Source organism: Camelina sativa, chromosome 8, assembly GCF_000633955.1.
Source record: "Camelina sativa cultivar DH55 chromosome 8, Cs, whole genome shotgun sequence".
Lineage (NCBI taxonomy): Eukaryota > Viridiplantae > Streptophyta > Magnoliopsida > Brassicales > Brassicaceae > Camelina > Camelina sativa.
In genome coordinates, this window is record NC_025692.1 from 18165297 (window position 1) to 18189505 (window position 24209).

Below are 24209 nucleotides of genomic sequence, written 5' to 3' on the forward strand. Positions count from 1 at the left end.
CCATTGACGTGGAGTTAAACTCTTTAAAGAAGAGGAATGTGTTTGGTCCTATTTTAAGGACACCATTCAATATAAAACCAGTAGGACATAAGTGGGTCTTTGTAAGGAAGAGAAATGAGAGTAATGAAATCGTGAGATATAAGGCACGACTTGTAGCACAAGGATTCTCTCAAAGACCAGGAATAGATTATGAGGAGACATATTCCCCTGTGATGGATGCAACAACTTTTAGATATCTAATAAGTCTGGCTATAAGAGAAAAACAGGATTTGCGGTTAATGGATGTTGTAACTGCATACTTATATGGTCCACTGGATAATGAGATTTATATGAGATTACCAGAGGGTTTTGAGCTTAAAGATTAGAGTGGTTCTCGAGAACAATACTGCATAAGGCTGAACAAATCCCTTTATGGACTGAAACAAAGTGGGCGAATGTGGTACAATAGAATAAGTGAGTACCTAGCCAAAGAGGGCTATAAGAATGATCCCATCAATCCATGTATTTTTATAAAGAAGTTTGCAAACAAAGGGTTTGTGATAATAGCAGTGTATGTGGATGATTTAAACATCCTTGGAACCTCTGGTGAAATTGCCCAAACAGTTGGATATCTCAAGAAAGAGTTTGAAATGAAAGACCTAGGTACAACTAAGTTCTGTTTGGGATTGCAGCTTGAGTACATTGATAATGGAATCCTTGTGCATCAAATGGCATATACAGAAAAGGTACTCAAGAGGTTTAATATGGACTAAGCTCACCTATTGAACAGCCCAATGGTTGTGAGGAGCCTTGACTTGAATAAAGATCCATTTGGTCCAAAGAAGGACGATGAAAAAGTTCTCGGTCCTGAAGTGCCATACCTCAGTGCTATAAGAGTGTTAATGTTCTTGGCTAGCCACACTAGACCGGACATATGTTTTACCGTGAACCTCCTAGCAAGATTTAGCTCTTGTCCGACTAAAAGGCACTGGAATGGTATTAAACATGTTTTGCGTTGCCTACAAGGGACGACAGACTTTGGTTTGTTTTATACTAACTATAACAAGGAAGGTTTTAGTTGGTTTTGCTGATGCAGGTTACTTATCGGATCCGCACAACTCAAGGTCTCAAACCAGTTATGTTTTTACTCACGGTGGTACGGGGATCTCATGGCGTTCTATGAAATAAAGCATTGTGGCCACTTCGTCTAACCATGCGGAGATCCTAGCTTCATGAAGCCGGATGTGAGTGTGTTTGGTTGAGGTCAATGACTCAACATATCAGGACAGATTGTGGCATGATCGACGATAAGGAAGCAACGGTTATATACGAAGACAATAAGGCCTGCATCTCACAGCTCAAGGAAGGATACATCAAGGGAGATCGGACGAAGCACATCCTACCCAAGTTCTTCTTCACACATGAACTACAAAAGGCCGGAGAAGTTCAAGTGGTCTAAGTTCAATCATGCGACAACTCAGTCGATCTCTTCACTAAAGCATTACCGACAACTACATTCAAGAAGCTCATATCACCAGATTGGAATGCGGAGGCTTAAGGACTTTAGGGATGCTTAGAACAGGGGGAGCAATGCGTGCTGTACTCTTTTTCCTTCACCATGGTTTTGTCCCATTGGGTTTTCCTGGTAAGGTTTTAATGAGGCAGCACCCCCAAGCGTATTGTACGGTTATGTCATCCAAGGGGAAGTGTTATAAAACACTTGGAGTGGATCTTCCATAACCGGCCCGTTACATGTACTAGAGTGTATGGCCCATGGCCGAGGCCCATTACCTAATTCCTATGTCTAGTCGGGTTTGTACTATCCCTATATATATGTAACCTCCATTCGATTCTATGAATAATAACAAGAGATTTACACCTTCGAATTCTCTAGTTTCATAACATTTTTCCATTTGTTTTTGTTATAAAAGAATCGAAGATTGTGTCTTTCTTTGCTGAATTATAAATGATGAAATAGATCCAGAATCCATGTGTTTTTTCCCGAAATTTCTTTGGATGCAGGGATCATTGTTGTGGACGAAAAGAGTCACAACAATGGCTTCAGAGTATCCTGAATTTAAATTGAGTTATCTGTTGATTGACACCGTTGCGATGGATTTGTTCGGTACCCAGGACAGGTTTTCATTTCGTAACACCAGTCCAATTTGGAACACTTTTTCCAGCTCCTCATGTATTGACTACAATAATTCTTACAAATGCATTTTAATTTTATGATGTTCAAGTTCGATACCATTCTGACTGGTTCATGTTTGGTGATATTCTTTCAGATCTCGCAGCCACAGGTTGTCTCAATTGCCAAAAATGTGCTTCCAGGTAAAGAAGATCAAAAACGTTAGCCAAGAAGCTAAACGTGAATTCCAGGTAAAATAACATACCGAGTCTTCATGAGCATTGTCGTCCACCAATTATCAGCATGGATTTAAAATCTTCAAATATTATTCTTGATTCTTCCTTCAACGCCAAGGTTCGTACCGAGTCTTTTTCTTAAAATGTTGTTAGATAAGATCTTGGTTCTTGTTTTAGTGTAAAACTACTGTTTGGTTACAAAAATGCAGATTTCAGATTTTGGTCTTGTTGTATCGCTTGATGAGCATGGCAAGGCCAACATTAAACTATCTGGGACACTTGGTTATGTTGCCCCGGAATATCTCTTAGACGGTAACTATCTATTCAGATTCCACAAAGTCCAAAGTCATTCTTGTTTGTTATATGTCAAGAAGCTATCTGTAAAAATGTCGAGCGTGCTTTTGGAGTTTTGCAAACTCGCTTTACCATAGTCAAAATCCCCGCTTTTGTATAATGATAGCGTGTATCATACTTTACAATATGATAGTAAAAAATAAATGAAATGGCTACACGCAATTTGATCCAACAGAATTCGTACAAGTAGAAGCAAACAGAACTTTAAATGTGGACTCTACATTTTCAACTAATATACTTTCAAATGTCAGCAATATAATGACCATATTGAGCAAGTGGAAGAAAATTCATAATCAAATAAAACATTAACAATTGAAGGATGATTTGGTTGAGAATATATTGCAAAAGTAAAATTAAAACTAATCTTTTTCTCCATTTGTAATTTCTACTTCTATTTTAATATGTTTTTATGATTTGTATGTTTAAAAGTTTATGAAATACAATAATTTTCTATTTTAATAAAATTTTAATTATTAAACATTTAAACTAATTGTTAAAAAAAAAAATTTAAACTAAGAACACCACTTAAAATTTATCATTAAAGAAGTAGAATTTTAATTAACAAACAAAAAGTTCTTACTTTGTAAACATATACTTTCTAATACTAAAAAAATATAAGAGCCCTTAAAATACAAACCTACAATAAAGGACGTAAATTTTGTATATCGACAAAAATTTATATGGTCTGCTAAATGACGTAATCAGAGCAAATCTCGACACGTAGATCGTTCAGTATGACCCACGATGGAAGCTTAGGAACAGTCAGACCCACACAAAGTTGAAAAAAATTGGTTCTGCTCATTTGGTTTTCTTCTACTTTTATAGTGTGAGAGCATTAGCTTAGTACTCTGTCTCTCTCTCTATCCAGAAAAAAAAAACAAAAACAAAAGCAAAAAACTCATAAATTTTTATTTTTATTTTCAGACAAACCCATCAGTTTTTGTTTTCCTACAAACAACGGTTTGGTTTTTGTCACAAATTCATATTCACACTGTATATGAAAGGAAACCAAAAGGACTCATCGGAGAAACCCAAATGGGATCGGAGCTCATCGAATATATCCATGACCCGACCCGGTCGTTTAATGATCTGGTTCATCCTCTTCATCTCCGTCACTTACATCATCTACACTCTCAAGATCGTCTCCACTTCACAACCTTGCGAAGATCTAACCTCCTCCGACTCAATTCTCAATCATCAAAGACGACCGGAGAAAAAAGCAGTCACGGTTCCAGCTACGGCGGTGGAGACGGCGGAGCACGAAGCCACCGATCTAAACCATGTGGTTTTCGGGATTGCTGCGTCGTCGAAGCTATGGAAACATAGGAAAGAGTACATCAAGATTTGGTTTAAACCAAAGAAGATGAGAGGCTACGTGTGGTTAGACAAAGAGGTAAAGATAAAATCCGATGCCGGAGATCAAGAAAACCTCCCGCCGGTGAGAATCTCCGGTAACACGTCGTCGTTTCCTTACACTAACAAGAAAGGACACCGATCAGCGATTCGGATCTCGAGGATCGTTTCCGAGACGTTGATGAATCTTGATTCTGTTTCCAAGAAGAACGTGAGGTGGTTCGTGATGGGTGATGACGATACCGTGTTTGTTACGGATAATCTGATTAGGGTTTTGAGGAAGTATGATCACGAGCAGATGTATTATATTGGGAGCTTGTCGGAATCTCATTTACAGAACATTTTTTTCTCTTATGGGATGGCTTATGGTGGTGGAGGTTTTGCTATTAGTTATCCTTTGGCTGTGGCTTTGAGTAAGATGCAAGATCGGTGTATTCAGAGGTATCCGGCTTTGTATGGTTCTGATGATCGGATGCAAGCTTGTATGGCCGAGCTTGGTGTTCCATTAACTAAAGAGATTGGTTTCCATCAAGTAAGTATTTTGATTTGGTCTTGTTGATTTTATGAAAATGGGTATTGCTTAGATTGGTTTAAGTCCAAATGGGTATTGCTTAGATTGGTTCGATTCCAAATGAGTTTGGCTTAACAAAATTAGAAAAACTAGTGAAATCGGCAAGTTCGATGATTGGTGTATGTAATTGGCATTCATGGTATGCGTAGCTTAAAGTTTGGTATAATTTATTAATTTAAGATTAGAGATTAGTCGCAATGGATTTGTTAAAACTTGTTTAACGTTTTTAATTGAGATCTTGAGAGGTAAGAGATTAAAAGATTAATTTCTGCACAAATTTTAGACTGTTTAATGATTTCACTAGCCCTGGGCATATTATCCGAACCCGAATCCTGAACCCGACCCAAATTCGGATATTCGATCGGGTTTGGGTAATATCAGAACCCGAAATAAAATCCGAACTAATCCGAATTAAATGTAAAAATACATTTAGGGGGAATTAAACCCAGTATCTTGGACATTTAAGGGTGCATATTAAACCATTTTGCCATCTTAGTTTTTTTGTCCTAATGTGAAAAGTTAAATATTTATATATACATATGTGTTCTGAAATTTATAAAATGATAAAAAAACAAAAAAAATAATTTTTTTGAGTTCGGGTATACCCGAATAACCCAAATCCGAATGGATAATACCCGAATTCGACCCGAAATACAAAAAACCCGAATGGAAGTCTATATGCCTAAATCCGAAAATCCGAAAACCCGATTGGGTTGGGGAATCCGAATGCGTAGGGCTAGATTTCACATTCGTTTCAATTTTAATAAATTTTTCGTAGGTGTGTGAATCTTTATGGCATTCGAGTTTATGGAGATCCGAGTTTTGTGTCGCTGTCGCACTACTTAATTGGTAAACCCATTTTAAAACAGCCGACCAAAAAGTTAACCATTGGAAATAACAACAAGCTTCATTATATCTTTTGATTAAAAGAAGAAACGTGAATTGTTGTAAGCTTTGGTTGATGTTCATTAGTTTATTTAAAACGAATTAAAGAAAGATTAAAGCAGAATAATTCGAACATGTGGCGCTTGAGCAGAGTAACCATAGTTGTTAGATTCCTAGATGTCGGAATAGGACCCGTGTGTCAGTTTCAACCTTTAAAGGTCTTCTTAAAGACGTGTGACTCTCTTTTTCACTCTACGCGCAACGTAGCACGTGATGCCTACGCTTTTATTAATTCAGTTTTTTTTGTTTTCCTTCTTTAGTACGATGTTCATGGGAACCTCTTTGGCCTCCTAGCTGCCCATCCCGTAACACCGTTTGTATCAATGCACCATCTTGATGTGCTGGAACCGATTTTTCCGAACATGACTCGCGTTCGTGCCATCAAGAAACTAACTACACCGATGAAGATTGATTCATCCGGGATTCTCCAGCAATCAATATGCTATGACAAGTACAAAAGCTGGACGATTTCGGTCTCATGGGGATATGCGGTCCAGGTGTTCCGCGGATCCTTTTCTCCTCGCGAAATGGAAATGCCATCTAGAACTTTCTTGAATTGGTACAAAAAAGCGGATTACACGGCCTATGCATTCAATACTAGGCCCGTAAGTCGCAATCCTTGCCAAACACCGTTTGTTTTTTACATGTCAAATGTGAAATTCGACCCGCAATTGAACACAACGGTTAGCGAATACACGAGGCATCGGGTTCGCCATCCGGCTTGTCGTTGGGATATGGCTAACCCGGAGGAGATCAACACTATAGTCGTTTATAAAAAACCGGATCCTCACCTATGGAACAGGGTAAGTGAATGATTTAATTTTTAAAGATGTGAAGCTTTTTTCATTACATTAATATGTTAATTCTTATTGATTGTTGTTTCTCTTGGGCAGTCACCGAGAAAAAATTGTTGCAGAGTATTACAAACAAAGAGGAATAATACATTATGGATAAATGTTGGTGTATGTAGAGCAGGTGAAGTCACTGAAGTTTAGTGATATCAATTTTTGTAACATAACTTTTTTGAAAGAGACAAAAAATATATTAGAGGTATCAGAAAAATATATATCAGAGGTATCACCTTGTTAGGCCTTTTAATCCTGGTTTTGCCGGCTAATTATTTAAATTTTACACCGTATTTATATTTTGTTTATGCGTTTCAAATATCATTTTTTCCATAATTCTTCCGTAGTAAGAAAGAAAAATAGTGTAGAATTTATTTATCTCAAAAACAGGTTTACATGAACCATGATGACATGAGTTCTCTCATTAGTAAGCGTTGGATAACTCTTATACTTACAAATTTCCAAACACTAACCATGTAGTGATTACTAGGTCATATACATTGATAAAGTTTCAAGTTTCAGTATGTTGTAAGTAACTTAATTTTAATTTGAAGCTGGTCCGGGTCTAGAACTCACTTGTGTTGAGTAAGGGTATGACTAGTTCAAACGCAGCGTTTGCGGTTGCGGTTGCAGGAGATTGCGTAATTGGGTGGTTGCGGTTTCAAGCGTTATTAATCGTTTTGAATGACTGATTTAGCGCTTTAAATGGATGCGTTTGCAGGAGGCTTACGACTGGTTGACCAGCGGGTGCAGTTAAAACATAATAAATGTAATATATAATTATATAAATGTTTTCAAACACCAAAAAAAACATTAAAATTGATTTATAATTATAATTCATTAAAAATACTAAAATAATTATTCAAAAAATAAATAAATTTCATATTGAAGCGAGAGTTGAGAAAAGTCATTGGTGATTTGTTTTAATATTTTTCACAAATAATTTTATTTTCTTAAATTTCTGATGAAATATTATATTTATTTAGATTTTTTTTGAATTTATGTGTGTTGTGCCATTAAAATTTACGTCAAGTTTTTCGGGTTATTGTTAATTAAAATCTTACTTTCTTGTATAATTATTTATTTTTAATCTCCTTAATCGTATCTGTACTTCATTTTCTCTCATCCTCAATGGATAAAATGGTTAAGTAGAAGATTTCTGAAAAAATATTTCATTATTATTAATTTGTTTTAAGTTTTAAAAATAAATCCAACCACAACCGTCCGCAAACACAAACGCTTGCGAGAAACAGCTTTCGGAATTCAGTAGTTTCAAACGGTTGGAAGCGATTGGAAGCGGTTTGTGTGATTGGTACCAATCGCTAGCAACTGCTACTACCCGCAAACGCTTCGTTTGCGAGAGGTAGCGGGATAACCGATCAACACCTAAATTACTAGAGTTGGTTTAGGGGTTTGGGTCACATGTGTGGAGTGTGGACTCTAAATGATCTGGGTTGAAGTCACTGCGACCCATTTCAAAATTTTTGCTCTTATAAGCTAAAACATAAAGATCAGAGATGCTGCAATCAGACGGAGGATAATTACGCATTTGGAACCATTTTTTAGTTGAGAATAATGTGACAATTGCTTTATGGGGACATGTTCAAAGATACGAAAGGTTTTGTTCCATTAATAACAACATTTGTGATAAACGTTGGCAATGGAAACCCTTCATCTTGTGACTGCGGAATTTGATTTTTGGGTGTTTTATTGGGGGGTTTTAGTCGCGGAAAGACAGAATCTGGTCTTGGATCCAAGTGAAGAACGAGGAGACATGATTCAACTTACTTGTTTTTGTTGGTTTGTTTGCCACACAAATTTGTGTAGCATTATTTTTTTATGAGGAACCCAACATTGACTATAAAATAGTTGTTGTATATATTCACTATGTGAACTAGATTAGTTCAAATTACAAAACAAGGAATGGTGGAGAAAACTTATTAATATCAATGTACATTCAGTGTTCGATTCAATTACTTAATCAAAGCTATATGAATTCGTATTTTCTTAAACAACTAGTTCCTTGGTTCCTTAGACTAAACACATCATCATGTCAAACGATCACTATGCAAGTAGATTCATTAACAATTAACAAATATGCACCCAACTCACAAGAAATTCGAACCAGACATACATAATCTAAAAGGAGGTTTCATATTCCCTCAAACTAGGTCTCGTCAAAGTCGACATCAAAGTTTGATTTAACCCAAAGTTAAAACGTTTAACATACATAATTGGATCTAAATCAACTTATTAAACTTAAAGATTAATCCGGTTTTCAATTAAATTAAGCTAAACTTGAATTAAACCAATCGGTATTTTTCTTTAACCAAAAGTCAATTAGTAATTGTTGAAAACTAAACCTAAGTACAAAGTATTCAACATCCATTTTAAAAAAAAACCGAAACAATCAAACATGTATTTCAACCTTGCAAATATTTCTCTGTTGACATTTTTCAATTTGATTTTTACCTTTTATAACAATTTGTAAAACTTTTCCCAAAAAATCAATTTGTAAAACAATAGTAGTTTTTTGAGAAACTTTCTAGTTGAAAACAATTTTGAGAATTTTTTTGGAGAAACAATTTGATGTAAAAAAAAATATATAATTTGTAAAAAAATTTCTCAAAGTCGGTTTAGGCCTTCACGACCAAGTTGAGTCATTTAGATGAAAACGTTTTGAAAGTCAATCTGACAAAAAAAAAAACTTGGTGTTAGTGTTGGTTGTTTCTTGGGGCATTGATAGCCATCTTAGTAGCTCAGAGTCTCTATTTCCCACTTATCTTGTAATATTGAAGACTCTGACCAAACCATAACAGATATATGTTAGGAGTTTTTCGCTCCCTTTTAATTGAAAGGAAAAAAAAAAGAAAGATAAGTCCAATCATATAGGAGACTTAATGCATCTAGAAGCACTAGAATTGCTTATATCATGGCTTAAAAGCCTCAAAGAGTCTTGAATCAAGATCCATCACTTACCAAACATTAGAGTTTAATACCTCATCATATGTCAGATCACCTGGTAATGTTGCAATAACATAAAGTCAGCAAAATGTAATCAGTTGACGTTCATATCTCAACAATAAGCTAAGAATTTCACTCAATACAACAATTAATTTATTCTCATAGATACATACAACAACCAACAATCATTATAATCCATCAATCAACCTAAAGAAGAATTGCTTGTAATTCTTATTGCTTTAAGAGATCAATCTACTTCAAACATGTAAAATTCAACAACAATATTATCCTCTACAATCCCTTTTTTGCTGAGGTATGTGCCTCAAAAACATGGTAAAAATACATCTCATTTCCTTTTGTAACACTACTATTAATATTACCTCATTGCCTTGTGTAAGGACAAGCATCAGAATTTCTTACCAACCATCTATTTTTTTATTTATAGACTCTTAAGAATCTAAATCAGCGCCGAGGCATTTGAATAGGCAACATGGGACAGAGTTTCTCACTCACACACCACTATCATTCTATTTCTGATTTATAGGCTCATCATAAGAAAAGTCTCAAAACCGAGCCGAGGCATTTGAATAGGCAACACAAGACTGGTAAAGAGGTAATTTAAATTACCTTATTTCTTGCACTATCATCAATCCATTTATGGTTTATAGACTCATCATCACAAGAGTCTTGAACCCAAGTCGAGGCATTTGAATAGGCAACATGGGATAGAGTTTCTCACTCACGCACCACTATCATTCTATTTCTGATTTATAGACTCATCATAAAAAAAGTCTTAAAACTGAGCGGAGGCATTTGAATAGGCAACACGGGACTGGTAAAGAGGTAATTTAAATTACCTTATTTCTTGCACTATCATCAATCCATTTATGGTTTATAGACTCATCATCACAAAATTCTTGAACCCAAGTCGAGGCATTTGAATAGGCAACATGGGACAAAGTTTCTCACTCACGCACCACTATCACTTTATTTCTGATTTATAGACTCATCATAAGAAGAGTCTAAAACCAAGCCGAGGCATTTGAATAGGCAACACGGGACTAGTAAAGAGGTAATTTAAATTACCTCATTTCATGCATTACCATCAATCTACTCTTACTCACGCACCATAATTAGAATAGACAACATTTGTGTCTCACGCACTAGCATTCTATTTCTTTCTCTAGGCAGAAACGCAATATATTTCCTATGAAATATATAGAAACAAGAAGATTCAATAAGAGATATCGACGGATTTCCTAATAAAAAATATAAAATAAAAAAGGAGGTTTACTCAAATAGCCTAGAAAAGATCAAAATTGACTAGAATGTCATTTTTTCGTAATATTTTATGACATATAAGCCCTTTTCGAGGTGAATAAGGAAAAAAAATTACGACTGAGCCATTAAAAAGCGTTGCCACATAATTGTTTTGAGCACTACTGTTCAAAGTTTTTTTTTGGGGGGGGGGGAAACTCCCGCTCATTTAAGCTACATAACGATAGAGACATTATGTACGACAGAATTATATAAATTTTGGCAGAGTTATTGGCTAGAGTTTTTATAATGAGTAGATTAATTTGGTAGAGAAATAACAGCGATGGCAGAGAAAATAAATGCTAGGAGATTTATTGTTATCGGTAGAGATAGTCGATAGATATATTGTAATGGTGATAGAAATATGAAATTTTGATAGAGATATTAGGTAAACGGCGACAGATATAGTAAGCTTATGTCGGATGGCAGATTTGTTTGACAGATTTAATTAGTCATTATGGCAGACATATACGACTTAGTAGTTTTATATGGCAGATATAATTTTTAGCGATGGTAGATATTTCCATACAGATAGATATAAATAATAGCGATAGATTTATTAGTTAGTGTAGTGGTAGACATAATTCTTACTGAAATAACAAAAGTTAGGTAGAGTTTAACCAAAAGACGTGATAGATTTATACTATTGTTGTTTTAGGTTTTACTGCTGATTAACAGTCTCTTTTGAGACGAGTTTCAAGCAGCCGCTAAAACTTCAAAGCATAGTTATCTCTCCTTCTCTTCAACTATTACAGAGGTAGTTGTGCATTCAAAGTTCTGTGTTTATCCTTTTACAGATCTAGATCTATAGCTCGTTTTCCATAATGGAGGATATATCACTTGTGTGTGGAAAGTGGGTTTTACTGAAAAAGCGCTGGGAATTTTGTGTTGACGAAAGAAGAGGTTCGAGGATGTTAATAGCGAGCAAAAAAACATTATATGAAGATATCGTTTCCATGGTGTACGAGGATTTTGGGTTGGACAGAGAGATGTATGGTGTTCTACTAAGTTATAAGTTTTCAAGGACGTCGCAAACAATGCCAGCTGATACACCTCCTGTATTTGTCTGCAATCATCGCCAGTTTGAAGGATATCTTAGAGTGTGTAAATCTGAGCGTCTATGTGTTGAGCTCGATATTGTAGAGGGAGAGGAAAGTCTCGATCGAGCAAGGTCCTGCGGAGTATATCAGAGTAAAAGAGAAACTAAGGGTGAGGAGTACAAGAAGAGGAAGGTAGCTGGGAAAGATCTCATCCACACTGAACATTAAAAGTTCCCCGAGAACAAAGGTGTTGAAGAAACGAAGTCATTTAAAGAGAAAGAAAGAAACGAGGGCTCAGATGCAACAATACCTATCATTGATGAAGGCGATGATAGCCGATATGACTGTTGCGAGGACGGAGCTAGCTCCGGGGATGAAGACTATTGTTTGTATTCTAATTTTTCAACCGTATACGAAGATGAGAGATCAGTAAAAGGTCAATACGGAGGGAAAAATAGGAGGAAGGCACCTTTGCGAGCAACGAGTTCAACCCCGGCTAAAGATTCAGTCGTTATCGAAGTTGGTTGTGTTGATGTGGCAGTAGGTCAAAAATATGACTCAAAAGAAGCTTTGGAGAGTAGACTGAAGATAGTCTTTGTTCTACAAAAATTCGACTTTGATGTGGATCGATCGAATCCTGCGTCGTACACTATATTGTTGGGTAGAAGGATGTCAATGGCGTATAAGAGCTAGTAGGATTGGAGATTCCCCTAGTCTTCATATTAGATTATATGTAAATGAGCATACTTGCTCAGTTACTGAACGTTCTGCTCGTGCACGTCAAGCTACTCCAGATATATTGGGCCATTTGTATAAGGAATTTGTTGGTGGAGTTGGAGGCAGTATTCGACCAATGCATGTGGCCGATGCTTTAAACTTGAGGTTTGGGCTGACGGTAAGTTTTCTTACGTATGATACTGCGTCTGACTAAGTGTGGTTGTTTTCTTAGTCCGTTGTCAGCTTTTCTTACCTCATCTATTAACTTGTAGGTTGACTATTGGAAGGCACGGCGGAATCTTCTATGTGCTAGACAATTAGTTTGTGGTACAGCCGAACATGGGTATGAAGAGTTACCCACTTACTTGTATAGGATTCAAAAAGCAAATCCTGGAACATACACCAAGCTGGAAGTGGATTCATAAGACAAATTTAAATATGCTTTCATAGCTTTTGGGGCAAGCATTGCTGGGTTTCCTATTATGAGGAAAGTTATTGTTGTGGATGGGACATTCCTTAAAGGTCAATATCAAGGTACACTTCTGCTAGCTACTACACAAGATGGAAATTTCAATATTTTTCCCCTAGCATTTGCTGTCGTTGATAATGAGAATGATGAAGCTTGGGAATGGTTCTTTAGACAATTGAGTCGTGTAATACCAGATGATGAAGCCCTTGCTATAATATCAGATAGACATCAATCCATAGGAAAAGCAATAAAGAATGTCTACCCCCTTGTTAGTTGTGGTATTTGCACATACCATCTATACAAAAATATTGTTCTTAAATTCTGAGGTAGTGAGTCATTTGGACTTGTAAAGAAGGCAACAAGTGCTATTCGTCTTGAGGACTTTAACATGTACTTCTAGCAAATCGGTGCATTGAATCCAGAATTGCATGCTTATTTACAACACGTTGATGTAAGTATGTGGAATCGACTGCATTTTCCTGGAGAGGAGTACAATTTCACAACCAGCAATATCGTTGAGTCAATTAACTGAGTTCTTAAACAAGCAAGAAAGTTTCCCATTGTCGAACTACTTGACTATATACAGTCAATGTTGACACGCTGGTTTGCTGTAATCATGAGTCCACTGATTCACAAACCATGGATCTAAAAATGCTATCCTATCACTTATGAAAGGAGAAACCGCCTGCATTGATCTTTTTCGAAGCATTTGCATGATAGACACCAAATGATAACATAGATGGAACATAATATGAGGTTTAAACGTCAGAGTTTGGAGGATGTTATATAATGCAAAAAAAAGAATAAAGGGGGGGGGGGTAATAATTACCAAATCCATCAACCAACCATACGTAGGATCATTTTTCGGCCACATCGCCTTAGAAGTTAGAGGCCCCAAAATCCGTTCTCAATGGATCTTCCCTGTTGGCATAAACCCCATCAAATGAATATGCAAAAATAACCAGAAGAAGAACTAGTAGGGATGAAGAAGATGACAACTTACGTTTCTAGTTTTATAAAATTCATTAGGGCTTCCACCTTTGCAGCATCAGCCTTTGCGAATGGATCATAAGCTGTTGGGGATAACTTAACACCACGCAGCATACGCTTCACCATTAAACTGCCAACAAAAGGATCTTGTTGGGTGTATGATAGGTTCTTTGGTCTAATTTTCCTTGTTTCAACATCAACCTTGCACAACACAATCAACTTGTCCAGGGCACCATCAAATGCCTTATTGCGAGCATCTTCAATAGGATCCGATGCATCAGAAAGTGTGGTTGGTGTAGTTGTGGCTTTTTTTTGGGGAGATTGGTTTCTGTTTAGTGGATGTACCATCCTCTACTAGCTTTACAAGTTGTGGGCGTTTGGTGGACTTTGAGTATACTAGATCATCTTTGCTTTGGGCTTTGGGCTTACAGGATTTGGCTTTTGCAATTGGATTTCTAACAGCACAAGATATGGGGTACCCATCGGAAGTTTCATGTACCTGAACTAACCATGACTAAAACACAAGATGTAAATTTTTTGTCAATTCACAGTTATCAAAAAACACATGATAATACACTTCCCTAGTTCTCCAATTGATTCAGTTGTTAAGTTTTAATAACATAAAAATAAATGTTAAAATTATAAGAAGATTTGGAAAATTTGAAAGGTGGAAGTAGCAAATAGCAACCAAAACATTTAAAATTTAACCAAATCGACGAGAACATCAATTCAAGTATCAATATATGATGAGAAAATGTTTGAACAACTCTAGAGGAAAAGGTTAGAAAACTCCTCAACCAATAGACTTAAATTTCTTATTCTGTAATTCCACACCCAGCTACCCAGTACGCTGCGAATGAAAACCCCTTTTTTGATCAACCAAATCCTCTTAAAAACTAATTTAAAGAGGACTTTGGGTCGAGGAGCTTACCTCATCTTTCTCTCCAACCACACCATCTTCACATGTTGTAGATTCGGCGGTCTGAGTTTGAGGTTTGCCTTTCTTTATGACATCAACATCAGCTTCTAGATTTGCAACCTTCTCTTCTAAACCTTTAAATTGTTCACTTAACAAGACCAATTGACCGCCCAAGTGAGAGTCCATGGTATCAAATTTGTTGGACAATGACGCTAACATATTCACCACACTTTCAACACCAGCTACATCCAACGGAGCATGCACTCCACCAACTGACTCCGTCTTTTCCGCAGATTCATCCCTTTTGGCTTTCTTGTCCGAACCACCATTTCCATGTGACTTCTTCCTGGATTTATTAAGTTGTCTACGTTTTCCACCTCCGCATCCAACTCGACGGCTTTCCTCTTTCCTGGCTGCCTCTCAACAACAGAACCATCCCAAGCTCGCTCATCTACAGAGGCATTCATAATATTACCTAACAAGTTATCCAACAATTTAAATCCACCATCCCCTTCACCATAAGCTTCGGTCTCATCAGGCCAAAATGGAAACAGTTCCGCTTCAGGCCTGACAACTAAATGATGAATTTGAAGCTACAAAACACCAGAAAATTGTAATATAGTCAGTTATATTATTAACATCATATGACACTCATTCGAAACATACACCTATATGATATAACATACCTTCTTCTTCTTACTCTCTGAGAATAAGAAGTCACCTATACTTCCCCTGGTACGACCTGCATCCCAACTAAGAAGGGGGACATCATCACCTTGGTTTTTATTCTCATATTCTTTCCCTAGTTCTCTAACACTCTCAAAGGCCCAAATCAACAGAACATGTGCACATCCATGAACCACATACGACGTGTTCTCATAGGACACAACTTTGATGGAGTCTATTAGTCTCTTGAAACTTACTCGACCCCAAGGAAACCTCTCAAATGCTTCTGTATTGAAAACACGTTTATCATATTCCAAAGGGATCCTACTAGACCGCGAAATCCCTAAAATACCGACATGCAACACAAACAAAATCCCAATCATTTTCCTTTTCGACTCACCCCATGTCCTACATTCCCTCAATACATCAGTCAACTCTTCCAGTTTGGTCCCACCCTAGAATCAACCTTCATCTCGCCCCACAACTCTTTGTGATCAACATCCACTCTGTCTTCCTCATCAATTTTGTCACAGTTGAGGTCGGTGATATCACTAAACTCATGTGAGGAGAACCTAATTGGATTACCTTCTATTAGCGACCAAATCTCATATCTCCTATGAATTGCCAATTGCTGAGTTAAGAAGTGATGCACAATCTTGGAACCCCATACATATCGACTATCAGCGAGCTTCAAAATCACTCCCACTTGCGAATTATCACGAATGTCGTTATAGACATCATCCCCAATGCAATCTCTCAACAGCTCAAAACTGTTTAATGTGCAATTAATGTGCATGCTCCTCTTCTGTAAAGAAGATTTCCCCTGAGGATATAGCCTCGGAGGATACCTTAAGTTCTTTTCAGAACTAGTAGATTCCATATCCTCCTGCAAGAGACATTTTCAAAATCCATCAGATTCTACGCGACAAGCATATCACATTACACCAAATTTTACTACACAATATCTTCTCCCAAAACTTATCCCTATCATTTCATCACAAATTATCTCTTCCTATACAATCTCTACCACAACTAGTTAATAGCCTCTGTAGCTCTATCAATATATACATATCTTCATTGCCAATACCCGCCAAATTCAAAAGCAGTTACATTTTATAGATTTCTCTTCACACTAGTTGCTGCCAACCCAAATGTATCTTCACCCACACTCACTACCGCCACCAATTCCTATCAACCATCTCTAATTACCAGTTATTTTCCTTCAATCAAACTCCTACCGCCACCAATTCCTATCAACCATTTGAAAATTAAAGAAAGGGTTTTCAATGTGTTACTAACTAACTTACTGGGACACTCGAAATTAAACTACACCTTTTACCCAATCTTTCTACTCATCGGCGCCGTCACTATATCCTACCTTTCTCGGCCGCCGCTAAATCTACCCAACACACCTTCACCAGAGGAAAATCAATAATATACAACTGTACTATCAACACATCTGATACGTTTCACTCACAACTTACCTTTACCGGATTCTCGCCGTCGCGTAGCTACATTCTCCCGAAAACCTTCAAAATTTTCTTCTCTGCTTTATCACAACCCCCTCACGACTAAGATAACATTTATCCCAACTCCAACTCACCAGATCTCCTCACCCTCGTACAATTGTAATGGGACTCAACGACACGCCGTTACCGAGCCTTCCTCGCAGAAAGGAGATTTTTTTTTTCTGAAAAAGTTTTAGGTCGAAATCTCTGTTTAACTATCGGGTTTAACAATATGTAATGGCACTTCTGTAATTATTAGTTTAACCTAATGCTTAAACGTCTTTTTCAAATTTTTATGTGTTGTTTGAGTAAAAGTTTGGTCACAAGTGTAGTTTGAGTAAAAGTCGAACTTATAAGTGTTGTTTGAGTAAATTTCTGTAAAAAAATCTACTGTTTAAATTTAATCTCTATCGAATATCAGAATAGTGGATATAGTCATGATTCGATGGGTTAGGTCTACTTACTTTTTTTTTTATTTGTCGATTTCTAATCTATCAAAAAATCGAAAAAAAAAAGAATATATATTTAGCGATTCAAGAGACGACTTATCATTATTCATTAGTATTATAATATAAAAATGTTCAATTTTATTTTTTAAATTACTCGCTAACTTTATTATTAGTTATTATTTGAATGAAATTAACAAAATTAGAAATTAAATTATACACTTTCGAATAAAATTTTGACTGGTAGAAAGTAAAGGGAAAAAAGCCTAAAAAACCGCCATCTATTTTTTATTTGGACGTTTAATACCTCTGTTATTTTATTGGAAGAAAAATACCTTGATTATTTAATTTTGTCATAAAAAACCTTGGTTTATATAACGGTTGGTGAATTCGTATAAACGAGTTAACAGCCATCAACGGACGTTACCAAATTTTAATGGTGTTAAATCTTAACGTCCACATGTTTTATAGTATATATACCATTTGGTTTAAAAATTAATGATTTTATTACTGTGGTATGTTGGTGATGGGTGAACACTGATTAATCCTCAAACCCAGGTTCAAATCCCATAAAACACGGTTATTTTTTAAAATTTTTATTTTTATTAAACCAGACCACATCTTCTCCGCCGTTGGTTGACATTTGCATCTCCCGTCCCACAGCCTCTCCGCTGCCGTTTCTTCTTCCTGAGAGATGGTGAACAAGCATCACGCATAATCGAATTCAAGTAAGAATTAGTCTTCGAACGAGGTCTTATTTGTGGAGACATTTATAAAATAAATCATGAAGTTGGCACTTATTTATATGCATGCCATTGACATTAAATAATTAATTTAAAAAACAAATTAATTCTATTTATATTCATTTTTTTATAGAAACTAAATGTTTAAAACGGTAACAAACATAATTATAAATGTATACAGATTTTATTTTCTTATTTTATAATGAGGTGAGTGAAGAGGTATTGTTCTTTAAAATTTGAAAAACTGATTTGATTAAAAGTGACTTTTAGCCTCACATACTATATTTTACTTTCACGGGTTTCATATTATGAGTTTTTGCGGATTAAAAATCTTTGAACATGTTGCGTGATCAGCCTAGCATAACGTGTTTGTTCCCTTTAATATTCTGAATCCATCTATATATACATTTGTGGAGACATTTATAAAATAAATCCTGAAGTTGACACTTATTTACATGCATGCCATTGACATTAAATAATTAGTTTAATAAACAAATTAATTCTATTTATATTCAATTTTTTATAGAAACTAAATGTTTAAAAAGTAACAAACATAATTGTAAATATATACAGATTTTATTTTCTTATATATAATGAGGTGAGTGAAGAGGTACTGTTCTTTAAAATTTGAAAAACTAATTTGATTAAAAGTGACTTTTAGTCTCACATACTATATTTTACTTTTACGGGTTTCATATTATGAGTTTTTGCGGATTAAAAATCTTTGAACATGTTGTGTGATCAGCCTAGCATGACATGTTTGGACTATAGAACCAATACTAAAACAATTAGTTTATTTCATATACTATAGATTTGTAGTCATAGCTTAGAAAATTAACTTATAAATTATTTAGTATATGAACTACAAAATATTACACATACTACAACATATTCTTAATATTCCAAAAAAAAATTGTATACACATAACATATCATATAGATATATAACTCTGTTTAATTATAGAAAACAAAACTAACTTTTTTAAAATTTTATATTCTATCTAATAACAAATTGTATAATCGAATTCAAGTAAGAATCAGTCTTCGAACGGGGTCTTATAGCAACACAAGTAGTCATATCCATGGCTAAAGAAGAGGAGAGAAATTGAAAACCCTAGAAGAGTGGATTTGGTGAAGGAGGTAGAAGATTGAAGAAGCTAGAAGAGTGGATTTGGTGAAGGAGGAAGAAGATTGAAGAAGCTAGAAGAGTGTATTTGGTGAAAGAGGAAGAAGATTGAAGAAGCTCATGATGAGCTCTCGACCAATGTTGGAGAAGATGTGGTCAGGGCTGGCGACGCTAGGGTTTTCTACGAAGAAGGAAGGAAAGTTAAAAAATAAAAAGTTTTAGAAAATTGGCATATGGTGGGTGTCGATCCGGTTTGGTTCACATAAAAATATTTGTAGCCAAAATTGAACCGAATATAAAATTTATATTTTGTTTATTGGGAGAAATTAAATTTTGTTTTTAGTTGTAATTTTGGTATCTTAAATTGTTTTTCTTTTGATAAACCAACTAGGTTTTCACCCGCGGTACACCGCAAGACTAAATTATAAATTATTGTATTTTAAATAATATTTTTTAATTTATTTAGTTTTCAAATTCCTAATTAATCAATTTTTATCTAATTAATTTATTATTTTGTTTAGAATGTTTTTTCTTCTTCTTACGTTTTATACAGTTTATAAGCTAATTACATTAAATTTGTTATTAGATAGAATATAAAATTTTAAAAAAGTTAGTTTTGTTTTCTATAATTAAACAGAGGTATATATCTATATGATATGTTATGTGTATACAATTTTTCTTTTGGAATATTAAGAATGTGTTGTAGTATGTGTAATATTTTGTAGTTCATATATTAAATAATTTATAAGTTAATTTTCTAAACTATGACTACAAATCTATAGTATATGAAATAAACTAATAGTTTTAGTGTTGGTTCTATAGTCCAAACATGTCATGCTAGGCTGATCACGCAACATGTTCAAAGATTTTTAATCCGCGAAAACTCATAATATGAAACCCGTAAAAGTAAAATATAGTATGTGAGGCTAAAAGTCACTTTTAATCAAATTAGTTTTTCAAATTTTAAAGAACAGTACCTCTTCACTCACCTCATTATAAAATAAGAAAATAAAATCTGTATATATTTACAATTATGTTTGTTACCTTTTTAAACATTTAGTTTCTATATAAAAATTGAATATAAATAGAATTAATTTGTTTATTAAATTAATTATTTAATATCAATGGCATGCATGTAAATAAGTGTCAACTTCAGGATTTATTTTATAAATGTCTCCACAAATGTATATATAGATGAATTCAGAATATTAAAGGGAACAAACACGTTATGCTAGCCTGATCACGCAACATGTTCAAAGATTTTTAATCCGCAAAAACTCATAATATGAAACCCGTGAAAGTAAAATATAGTATGTGAGGCTAAAAGTCACTTTTAATCAAATCAGTTTTTCAAATTTTAAAGAACAATACCTTTTCACTCACCTCGTTATAAAATAAGAAAATAAAATCTGTATACATTTACAATTATGTTTGTTACCTTTTTAAACATTTAGTTTCTATGAAAAAATGAATATAAATAGAATTAATTTGTTTATTAAATTAATTATTTAATATCAATGTCATGCATGTAAATAAGTGCCAACTTCATGATTTATTTTATAAATGTCTCCACAAATGTATATATAGATGAATTCAGAATATTAAAGGGAACAAACACGTTATGCTAGCCTGATCACGCAACATGTTCAAAGATTTTTAATCCGCAAAAACTCATAATATGAAACCCGTGAAAGTAAAATATAGTATGTGAGGCTAAAAGTCACATTTAATCAAATCAGTTTTTCAAATTTTAAAGAACAATACCTTTTCACTCACCTCGTTATAAAATAAGAAAATAAAATCTGTATACATTTACAATTATGTTTGTTACCTTTTTAAACATTTAGTTTCTATGAAAAAATGAATATAAATAGAATTAATTTGTTTATTAAATTAATTATTTAATATCAATGTCATGCATGTAAATAAATGCCAACTTCATGATTTATTTTATAAATGTCTCCACAAATATATATACAGGGTATCGATCTCCGTACCTCTCCCATGCTAAGCGAGCGCTCTACCATCTGACCTACATCTCCAATTGTTACTTAGCTTAATTTAAAGAAACTATATTTTTGAAATATATGACTTTTACCCTTGGGACTTTAGAACTTTCGACGGTTCGGTGAAGAATCATTTCTATTGATTCACGTTCATGCATACTAATGAAAGAACTTATCAGAGAAAAGTAAATATATATTATACAGTCCATTGACCCACCATTGATTAATCAAATATCTTCAGCCACCGGATTAAATTATATATTACGCTTTAAAGTTTAAACACAAATATACTTGTCTCTTGTTATTCTCATTCCCACACCTCAAGCTTCATCTCTCTCTCTCTCTCTCTCTCTCTCTCTCTCTCTCTCACACACACACACACTCATAGTCATGGGTGTTGTTCTTATAGGTTTCAAGGATTTTAAGATACCAGGGTACGTACTAAAGGCACTTTACGTCATTGGTTTCATCAGAGACATCGTTGATGCTCTTTGCGCTTACATCGTTCTACTTCTACCTAGTTTTCTATACCACGATACCTCTCACCGCAACCCGACCAGACACACGCTCTCGAAGTCAGCGAGTCTTGCCGACGAGTTTGTCCCCGTGGTTCGTATCTCGGATCTTTTGACCGTTCCGGATGATTGTTGTACGGTGTGTTTAGCTGATTTCAAGTCCGACGATAAGGTTAGGAAGCTTCCGAAGTGTGGACACGTGTTCCACCATCATTGTTTAGACCGTTGGGTAGTTGACTGTTGCAAGATGACTTGTCCGATTTGTCGTAACCGGTTCTTGCCGAAGGAAGATTACACGCAGATGGATTCGGATTCTGGTTCGGTTTGGTGAAGTGGAAAGTATAAAGTATAAACTAATAGTGGTTTTGTTTAAAGAACACTATGTGTATATTTAATCCGATGAATATTCTAAGTTCTGGATTAAATTTTAAATGTCTTCTTTAAATTTGAAAAATGATAAGACATCAAATAATGTTGGTCTATCGATTTATGACAAGACATATTTCTTGAAACAAAAATCAGTATCTATGATCCTTTTCGTCTCTCTTTACCATATATATACATGTGCGTTATAAATTACACAAAATGCAAACAAACACCATACACTTGTGACACACAGAAAATATAGAGTGTGTTTTGCTCTGTTATAAACATATATTAGAATAGTTTCCGTGCTAGGATGGTTATTATTTTTATTATATGTCATGAAAATATGTTTATATATATCGGTTCGTATTTTCATATTATCGGGTTCGTATTTTCATATTATCGTGTTAATTTGGTGGATATATCCAGATTTTTTCTCTTATTCTGTATATTTTTTACCATGTTAAATTTGTTAATATCATGGAAAGCGTAAGAAATTTGTTTAGATAATTAGGTACAAAAAAATTATTTGTTAAGATGTGCATCTGTTTGAAAAGAAATGATGTATATATATTTATAATATTATAAATAATAACTTTAAGTTGTGGTATTTATTAAAATGGTAAAGGTTTATTATGTAAATCTTAGAAATAAAATGTTATATTAGTAAATGTACTTTCAATAAGAAGGGGATAGTTATACCATGCATGTCCTATGTACTCAAACAGTTTGATATTAAACTGTATTCCTAGTCAGTGCGAGCTTAGCATATGTGCTGAGGGTATAGTGCACAATGTCCGATGGTCTAGGTAAAGTTTGAGCCGGACCAGTTCGAAGTTTACATGGATCTTTAATTTTTGTTCTCATTTTTCCAAACTCTTGGTTTTCGTTTATTCTGATTGGATAATTAATCCCTATAATTAATTAGTTAAATAATTTCGTCACCAAATCGTGATCTATCAAAACATTGAAAACATATAGAATAATTGGAATATTTGTCAACATATTCCATTTGTGAGTGACGCCACCGTTGAAAGTTCAACCGTACGTCAAGTACTAAAGCTCTCTTACTTTTTCGAATTTTTCTTGTCATCAGTCCACCAATGAGTGACGGCTATGAGTTTGTCAATACTTATATCAGCGAAGGTTCATGCATGCGATAATCTTTAAAAATATGTACGACGACTTGTCAAAAGCTCATTCGATAATATGGTAATTAACCAGCCACTTCTTACGAAAAACTCCAAGATTATAATAGCAAACACATATACTTTACAAAACCAACATTATCTTAAATGTTTCCACAAAAAGTAAAAGAGAAAAAGGTTTATCCCAACATTTTAAAGAGAGCGTGTTAGTAATCATTATCATGTTGGAAAAAGGTTTATCCCAAAGTTTTTGTGGTTTATAAGAAACAACAAAAAGAATTATCATTCATCATTTATCATTTATCAAGATTTTGAAGTCTCTTCGTCGTTGTCATTTAGAGCTACAAATAATATGTCAGTTTCACTATTAATTCTCACTCACACACAAGAAGCTCAAGATTACCATTTAAACCCAGAGGTCCTTCCTGTACTGATATAAAAGTACAGGGATTAATTTGAAAATTCTCTTTAAATAATATAACCAAATATTAATTTCGCTAAATTATTCAAAAGCCACCCTGGACAATTTCAAATATGGGCTCAATTATCATTAAGCCCATTAAAAAATCGGCCCATTAGTCGATGAAAAATCGTCACCGGCGTCTTCCCTTTCACCATTTCTCCGTCATCGTCTCTGTGTGTGTGTCTCTCTCTCTGTCTCACATAATCTCGGAGAAGAAAGATCGTCGTCGGGGGAGAAGAAAGGAGAAAATGAGTGGTCACGATTCAAAGTACTTCTCGACGACGAAGAAGGGAGAGATCCCTGAGCTCAAGGAAGAGCTTAATTCCCAGTATAAGGTTTTCTTTTCTTCTTCTTCTTAACCTCACTCTTTTTTTTTTTTTTTTTTTTTTTTTT

The 24209-nt window shown here is 34.7% G+C and overlaps 3 protein-coding genes across 3 annotated transcripts in view; all 3 read left to right on the forward strand.

Moving 5' to 3' along the window:
* On the forward strand, positions 3506-6669 carry LOC104707437. Its single transcript, XM_010423788.2, has 3 exons — positions 3506-4585; positions 5830-6372; positions 6463-6669. Exons 1-3 carry the CDS (start codon positions 3698-3700, stop codon positions 6562-6564), a joined length of 1533 nt encoding a protein of 510 aa, XP_010422090.1. The 5' UTR covers positions 3506-3697; the 3' UTR covers positions 6565-6669.
* Positions 21645-22208, forward strand: LOC104707438 (E3 ubiquitin-protein ligase RHA1B-like). The gene has a single exon (XM_010423789.2). It carries the CDS (start codon positions 21715-21717, stop codon positions 22168-22170), a length of 456 nt encoding a protein of 151 aa, XP_010422091.1. The 5' UTR covers positions 21645-21714; the 3' UTR covers positions 22171-22208.
* The window catches only part of LOC104707439 (beta-adaptin-like protein B), a 10180-nt gene continuing 9937 nt past the window's right edge, over positions 23967-24209 (forward strand). The window contains exon 1 of the mRNA XM_010423790.2: positions 23967-24151. Coding sequence (XP_010422092.1) covers positions 24065-24151 — 87 coding nt within the window. The 5' untranslated portion in view covers positions 23967-24064. The remainder of the gene's footprint in view (positions 24152-24209) is intronic.